Below are 8,259 nucleotides of genomic sequence, written 5' to 3'. Positions count from 1 at the left end.
ATTCACCTTCTCACTGGCATACCATGCTTACACTAACTCAGTAACGTCAGGGTCATTGTCTCAGTCCAACACTAACTCTGTAATGCTAGAGTCACTGTCTCAGTCTAACACCAACTCTGAAACGTCAGGGTCACTGTCTCAGTCTAACATTAACTCTGTAACATCAGGGTCACTGTCTCAGTCTAACATTAACTCTGTATGTCAGAGTTACTGTCTCAGTCTAACACTAACTTTGTAACGTCAGGGTCACTGTCTCAGTCTAACACTAACTTTGTAACATCAGGGTCACTGTCTTAGTCTAGCACTAAGTCTGTAACGTCAGGGTCACTGTCTCAGTCTAACACTAAGTCTGTAGTGTCAGGATCACTGTCTCAGTCTAACACTAACTCTATTCCGAAGAGATTTACAGGATGTTGCAGGGAATGGAGGTTTGAGTTATAAGGAAAGGCTGGATAGGCTGGGAACTTTTTCACTGGAGTATAGGAGGTTGAGGGGTGATCTTATCAAGGTTTATGAACTCAGAGGGGGTATAGGTAGTGTTAATGGCAGGTGTCTTTTCCCTAGGCTCGCAGATTTCAAGACCCAAGGGCACATTTTTGGTGCGAGAAGAGAGAGATTTAAAAAAAGGTATGAGGGGAAAATGCTTTACACGGAGGATGGTTTGTGTGTGGAATGAACTTTCTGAGGAAGTGATGGATGCAGGTACAGTTACAACATTTAAAAGACATTTGGATAAGTACATGAATAGGAAAGGTTTGGAGGGATATGGGCCAGGAGCAGGCAGGTGGGACTAGTTTAGTTTGAGATTATGGTCAGCATGGACTGGTTGGACCGAAGAGTCTGTTTCTGTGGCTGTTTGACTCGTTGACTCTATAATAATGTATTCAATCTAATGCAGTGGACTGGCTTCTCTGATAACACTAACAACACATATCCCAACCCCAAATGCAGCATCAAAATTTACCTGCACTCTGCTGGGCTTGCTGCTGCTTTTGTTCACTATCTAGATCAAAGTTCTCAAAATAATTATAATTGCGTTCTCCAACCATTCTGGAAGACAATGCAGAAAGTGGAGTAGATAAGGGACTGCTTTATTGTGCATTCTGGAATCTCAGAGACTGACCACGGATCACTAACAGGATTCTCAGCACATTCCAGCTTTTCTAATCCTACTTTCCCAACAGACAGGCTGGGACAGAGTGGATGGAGGTGTAGGTGGAGGGTGACAGGGCGTTTAAACTTCTCCCTCCCCCGTCTGCAAATGAAACAACAGAAAAGTGGCAGGAAACAGAATTTCCATTGTCTATGGTTTGTTGTGTCATCTGTTTGTCGTCTACACACTTTTATGAAGGCGTTTAATGAACTCTCTATTGGAGCACAGTGACTCGAACTAAATTGAAAGGGTTTTTAATATTTGAAGGAATCAGACATGAAATTAATGGGAACCCATTAACCAATACTCATGCTGACTCTCACACATACTTTCAGTCACACACTCATACTTTCATACACACACACTCTCTCTCTCTCATATTCACTCTCACACTCACACACACACACATTCACTCACATATCCTCTGTCTCTCTCACACTCACACACATTCACTCACATGCTTTCACACTTTACTTTCTCGCACTCACTCACATACACTCTCTCACATACTGTCAGGTACTGTCATTATCCATACTAACACACTCTCTCATATACAAACACAAATACACACTCATACAGTCTTAAAGAAGACTTATACCTTAGAATTAATCACTATCTCATAAATTTAATGAATTGACTTAACTGACTGGAAATATGACAGGAATAAATCAGTAATAATCAAAAAAAAACAAAATGAATCTTCAGAAATATTACAGATTTGTTGTTATTCAGTCAACTATGAAATAATCATTGTATAAAAACAGACAGACTGCAAACAGTTGCGATAGTCACATGGAATTAGAATTAGGAAGACTTGCATTTCTATGGCGTTTTACACATCCGTGAGTTGATTGCTACTTTTGAAATGTTGTTGCTGTTGTAATGCAGAGAAACGTGTGCCAGGGGTGACTGTAGCACTTGGCACAGCTGAGGTGAGTTGAGCACAGTGCCCTAAAAGCATGGCACATTCTAAATGCTAACTTACAAATCACGCAACACCAGGTTATAGCCCAACAGGTTTAATTGGAAGCACACTCGCTTTCGGAGCGACACTCCATCATCAGGTGGTAGTGATGAACCACCTGACGAAGGAGCTTCGCTCCGAAAGCGAGTGTGCTTCCAATTAAACCTGTTGGGCTATAACCTGGTGTTGCGTGATTTTTAACTTTATACACCCCAGTACAACACCGACATCTCTAAATCATAAATGCTAACTAACTGAATCAGAGAACATTGTGTGTATTACGGCGATGTCCATCCTTTTTCACTGTGCCTCCGTACACGTGAAAATAAATTCAATTCAATTCAATCCAATTGATCAGGAATTTTGTTTGGCTTGCTGTTTTGCTCGCAGATGAAGGAGAGTTTCACAGAGCACCTGTTGTCATTCCACAGTCTATTTTCATTGATGTGGGCACAATCCTCATCATCAACATTGTTGGGTTCTCCTTCATCCCAAAACCTTTAAACATAAAAACACACAACAGCGATGACAAGGCTAGAATAAGGAGATTACACAGGAAGTAATGTTAGCCTAGAATCCCAACAGTATGGAAACAGGTCGTTTGGCTCATTGAGTCTGCATCAACCCTCCCAAGAGCTATCCCACCCAGACCTCTACCCTATCCCCATGGATAACCCACCAAACTGACCCACTATGGGGTAATTTTGCATGGCCAATCCACCCTAACCTGCACATCTTTAGATTGTGAGAGGAAACTGGAGCACCCGGAGGAAACCCACGCAGACACGGGGAGAATGTGCAAACTCCACACAGAGAGTCACCCGAGGCTGGAATCGAACCTGGGTCCCTGGTGCTGTGAGGCAGCAGTGCTAACCACTGAGCCACCCTAATAGTTACTGCTTGGTTCACGGGAGAGGTGATTTGCAGCTGACACCTACCAGCTTCACAGGACCACATGTCACCTTGAGTCTGTATACCCTCCGTCTCCCCCCCATCCTGGGTCTCTAACTGGCCAGCAGGAAGCACATGCCTACTGCACAAGTGTCCTTCCTTCCCACGGGAGCCATTGACAGCTGCAAATCTGCGCTGTGCCATTTGACTGGACTCAGTGTGCCCGAGGCAGGGCTGGTGTGACCCGAGGGAGATGATGGAAACCTTCACACACAAACACAGAGGTTATCCCAGTCAGAGAGAGAGGCTGCTCAGAAATCAAGGGGGACAAGTTTTCGGGTCTGAGCAGGCTGTCTGTCTGTCTTAGACGTTTAAAACAAAATGAATATCATTTAAAGGGGGAGCCTGCTCAATGAAATAGTTCCCAGGATGCTTTACTAAAATATAGGACTCACATCCTCAGGATGATCCTATATATTGGGCAGACTCTGTCTGTCGTTAGATTAGATTAGACTCTCTACAGTGTGGAAACAGGCCCTTTGGCCCAACCAGTCCACACTGACCCTCCAAAGAGTAACCCACCCAGACCCATTTCCCTCTGACAAATGCACCTAACACTATGGGCAATTTAGCATGGCCAATTCACCTGTCTGCATATCTTTGGACTGTGGGAGGAAACCGGAGCACCCGGAGGAAACCCACGCAAACATGGTGCAAACTCCACACAGACAGTCACCCGAGGCGGGAATTGAACCTGGGTCCCTGGTGCTGTGAGGCAGCAGTGCTAATCACTGAGCCACCGTGCATAGAAGGTTACGTTTCCTTGCAACAAAATATTAATTGTTTCAAACAATATTCATCTCTGGGAATATTTGCAATAATGGGAGTGCAACTGTGTTTGAGTATTGAGTCATTTACTTTTAGAGTCACAGACTCATAGAACACAGAAGCAGACCCTCAGTAAAACCAGTCCATGCCGAACATACAGGGCGACCCCCATATCTGCGGATCCAGTTACCATGGTTTCAGTTACCCACGGTTTACCCCGGCCCGAATTTATAAAAGGGAATGTTCCAGAACCAGGGAGCGGGGGCTGCTGGGAATGTTTCCCATTGAAGTGAATGGCTTCGCACCTATCCGCAGTTTCAGGCTTCTGCTGTAGGCCTTGGAATGTATTCCCCACAGGTACAGGGGCACTGTAATTTCAAACCAACCTAGTCCCACCTGCCTGCTCCTGGCCCATATCCCTCCAAACCTTTCCTATTCATGGACTTATCCAAATGGCTTTTAAAAGTTGTAACTGTACCCACTTCCTCAGGAAGTTTATTCCTCACGTAAACCACCCTCTGTGTAATATATTTGCCCCTCGTGTCTTTTTTAAATCTCTCTCCTCTCACATTCAAAATGTGCTCCCCCTAGTCTTCAAATCCCCCACCCTAGGAAAAAGGCACCTCCCATTAACTCTATCGAAACCTCTCATTATTTTATAAATGTCTGATGAAATAAACAGCGAAACAGTGAAAACAGGAGCGTGAGTTGGCCATTCGGCCCTTCGAGCTTGCGCCACCATCCTATAAAGTCAAACCTGATCATCCAACTCAGTCCCCACCCTGTTCCCACTTTCTCCCCATACCCTTTGATCCCTTTAGTCCGAAGAACGATATCCAACTCCTCCTTGGCAACATTCAATGTTTTAGCCTCAACCACTTTCTGCAGCAGAGAATTCCACAGGCTCCCCCACTCTCTGGGTGAAGACTTCCTTTTCCTAAAGTCTTCCGATAAATGAAAACGGTCTTTAAGTCAATCGGGCCGCCACCCTCCAACATTTTGTAAACCTTCAATGAATTTACTTTGGATTGGTTTTGTAGTCTGTGCCATCCTCCCATTGCCAATTGTCCTCGGTCTCGTGATCATGCAGGCCAATCCAGTATAATTTAGAGTTACTCTCCACTTGAAGAAAGTGCTGCAAGGGACGAAAACAGAAAGAGCGATTCACTTTCTGGAAGATCTTTGCTGCAGGATTAACTCTCGGATTACCAGCCCTCCAGAATATCTCTGGTGGCAGGAGGAATTGAAGATTAATCTCCTGGACACAACAATTGATCATGTATTCTCAACAGTATTCCTCCCTGGATATATTTGTTTACCATTGGCAAAATTACAGGACATAAAGAGTTTTGACTGATGGTCAAAGATCATCCAATCAGAATAAGAGATTCTCTACATTGTGATTGGCTCGGGATGAATTTGTGTGAAGGGCTGGGGGCTTCAAAAGTGTCACAACAGTGGAATTCTGATAATTTCTTGGAAAGAAAGTGTATCTGGCTTTGAGATGGACATGCGCAATCTTACAAACTGGTCTGTTCCCCCTTTACAATGCCACATCACCGCCCCACATTATCCTGATCATGCCTCCATAGCAGCCTCAGTCAGAGGCCACACAGGCACAGAAGGAGGCTGTGCAGCTCCTCAACCTGCTTCATCACTCAGTCAGCTCAGAACTGGCCTGCACCGAAGCTCCATTCACCAGCCCTGGTTTCCATAGCTGTTAATGGGCGTGTGGCACGGTGGCTCACTGGCTAGCACTGCCACCTCACAGCACCAGGGAGCTCGGTTTGATTCTCCCCTCGGGTGGCTGTCTGTGTGGAGTCTGCATGTTTTCTGTGTGTGGGGTTCCTCTCACAGTCCAAAGGTGACACCAACATTGATGGTATAGTGAACAGTGAAGGAGATTACCTAAGATTACAAAAAAGATCTTGATCAATGGGCTGAGGATGGAGTTTCATTTGGATCAAGGTGAGGTATTGCATTTTGGGAATGCAAACAAGGGCAGGACTTATACAGTTAATGGTTGTGGGTAGTGCTGTAGAACAGAGAGAGACCGAGGGATTCAGGTGCATAGTTCTTTGAAGTTTCCGTCACAGGGAAACAGGGTAGGTGAGAAGGCATTTAGCAGCTCGCCTTCATTGCTCAGACTATTGAGTATGGGAGTTATTGTCACGTTGAGGTTGTACAGGACGTTGGTGAGGTCCTCTCTGGAATGTATGGTTTCGGTCGCCCTGTAATAGGAAGGATCTCATTAAACTGGAGAGGGCTCAGAAAAGATTTACCAGAATGTGGCCAGCAAAGGAGGGTTTGAGTCTTAAACATAGGCTGGATAAGCTGGACTGAAAACAACAAATGCTGGAAATCACAATGGGTCAGACAGCATCTATGGAGAAGAGAGAGAGAGAGACAGAGACAGAGAGAGAGACCAATCTAATGCTTCAAGGGGTAATTTTCTGAAACAGAGAGTGGTTTGATTGTAGAATTAACTTCCTGAGGAAGTGGTGGATGTGGGTGCAGTTACAACATTTAAAAAAGGACATGAATAGGAAAGATTTGGAGGGATATGGGCCAAGCACAGGTGGGACTAGTTTAGTTTAGGAACATTGTTGGGTTCCTAATGGATAATTGGATCAAAGGGTCTGTTTTTGTGCTGTAAGATTCTATGACTCTATGTGCAGTTTAGGGGATTGACCATTCTAAATTGCCTCATAGTGTCCAGGGATGTGCAGCCTAGGTGGATTAGCCATGGATAATGTGGAGGAGTGGATCTAGGTGGGATGCCCTTTGGAGGGTCAGTGCAGACTTGCTGGGCTGAATGCTCTCTATTTGTGCTGTAGAGAGTCTACGATTCTTCTAATAGCTTTGCTGAACAAAAGTGGGACTGCTTTCTATCTGGAAAGTCTTTGCAATGCAGTCTTGAACAGATAGCTGAACCAGTGCCCAATGTGTCAGTGTAACTTCACCTGCTCTTCAGCTGTGTTAATGCTGACAAGGTAGGAGTGTCGTAGGGAGCAGTATGTCTTGCTGGAGTTCCATGAGGCTTCTTGAGTTGAAAAGTAGTAACAGCTGTCATTGAAGTTTACCCAATACCGCGGGCACTGAAGGTTCTGGCATGCTGTAGAAAATTGAGGAGATAAGGTACAGGAATCCAATCAGACCATCAGACATATCGTACCTGCCGTGCTGTTTGATTATGTCTGATTTCACACTGAATTGTCAATACTGAGAGGATAAATCAACAATGGAATGAGAATTGTGTGAAACAGTTTCAGTTTGACAGGGATTCAACACATTTTAATGACTTCCTTTTAATAGTGGCCTCCCCATTCCCATCACTGCACCATTAACAGCGTCCTGGGTCGTAGCGAAGACCATTGAAAACATTAGCTCCCATTCTTTAAACAATGAGTTGCTGTCTTGGCTTCATTCATATCTTTAAGTGCTTAGAGTAAGTTGCTCTTTCTGTAGTTTCCTACCTTGGCTGCCAACCTGGTCCAGTCCAGTAGGACGGCCTCCTGACTTGTGAATAAATCATGGCACCAAGGCTAGCTCACCAATCAGAGAGGGTGCAGAGGGACCTCCTCCCGTTCACTCGACCAGATCACTCATTATTTAAAATAAAGCAATTATTTAAAATAAAACATTATTTTAAAATAAAGTAAGATGCTGGAAATCTGAAACACACACAGAAATTGCTAGAGAAACTCAGCAGGTCTGGCAACTTCTGCGATGGATCTGTTTTAGAGTCATAGAGTAGTACAACATGGAAACAGACTCTTTAGTCCATGCCGACCAGATATCCCAACTCAATCTAGTCCCACCTGCCAGCACCCGGCCCATATCCCTCCAAACCCTTCCTACTCATACACCCATCCAGATGCCTTTTAAATGTTGCAATTGTACCAGCCTCCACCACTTCCTCTGGCAGCTCATTCCATACACGTACCACCTCCGAGTGAAAAAGTTGCCCCTTAGGTCTCTTTTATATCTTTCCCCTCTCACCCTAAACCTTTGCCCTCTAGTTCTGGACGGTCACTGGACTCGAAATGTGAACTGTTTCTCTCTCCACAGATGCTGCCCCAGACCTGCTGGGTTTCTCCAGCAATTTCCATTTGTGTTCACTTGTTATTTAATCCTTGTGATTTACAGAAACAAACACTCACTTTACTTCAATCTTCAACTTCAAAACTCACCGGGTTCTGGCAGCATTTCGATTTTCATGGATATCTTGCTCATGAAGTTAGTCATCTTGTTCGAAAATGCAGCCAAAACTAAACAGCAAAAGGAAATCTAGTATCGATCAGAAGGCGTGATAAATACACAGTAACAGGCAAACCCAAACACGTACACACACACACATACACACACACATACATACACACACAGATACACACACAAACACGTACACATACACACATACATA

At 44.5% G+C, this 8,259-nt stretch overlaps 1 protein-coding gene across 2 annotated transcripts in view; it reads right to left on the bottom strand.

Moving 5' to 3' along the window:
• Nucleotides 1-2,280: 2,280 nt before the first annotated feature.
• LOC122552284 (hepatic lectin-like) overlaps nt 2,281-8,259 on the bottom strand; it is a 16,515-nt gene continuing 10,536 nt past the window's right edge. Inside the window, exons 5-8 of one of the 2 annotated variants that reach the window (XM_043694983.1) lie at nt 8,030-8,107; nt 6,800-6,951; nt 4,859-4,971; nt 2,281-2,615 (exon numbers count right to left, since the gene is read on the bottom strand). In XM_043694983.1, the coding sequence (XP_043550918.1) occupies nt 2,459-2,615; nt 4,859-4,971; nt 6,800-6,951; nt 8,030-8,107 (500 nt within the window). In that variant the 3' untranslated portion in view covers nt 2,281-2,458. The remainder of the gene's footprint in view (nt 2,616-4,858; nt 4,972-6,799; nt 6,952-8,029; nt 8,108-8,259) is intronic. The other variant, XM_043694984.1, reaches the window with a different exon arrangement.

The sequence above is a fragment of the Chiloscyllium plagiosum genome, chromosome 8 (assembly GCF_004010195.1).
Source record: "Chiloscyllium plagiosum isolate BGI_BamShark_2017 chromosome 8, ASM401019v2, whole genome shotgun sequence".
In the NCBI taxonomy this organism is placed as follows: Eukaryota; Metazoa; Chordata; class Chondrichthyes; order Orectolobiformes; family Hemiscylliidae; genus Chiloscyllium; species Chiloscyllium plagiosum.
The sequence above is the reverse complement of the archived record's forward strand: the minus strand, read 5'-3'. Positions and strand labels throughout refer to the sequence as shown.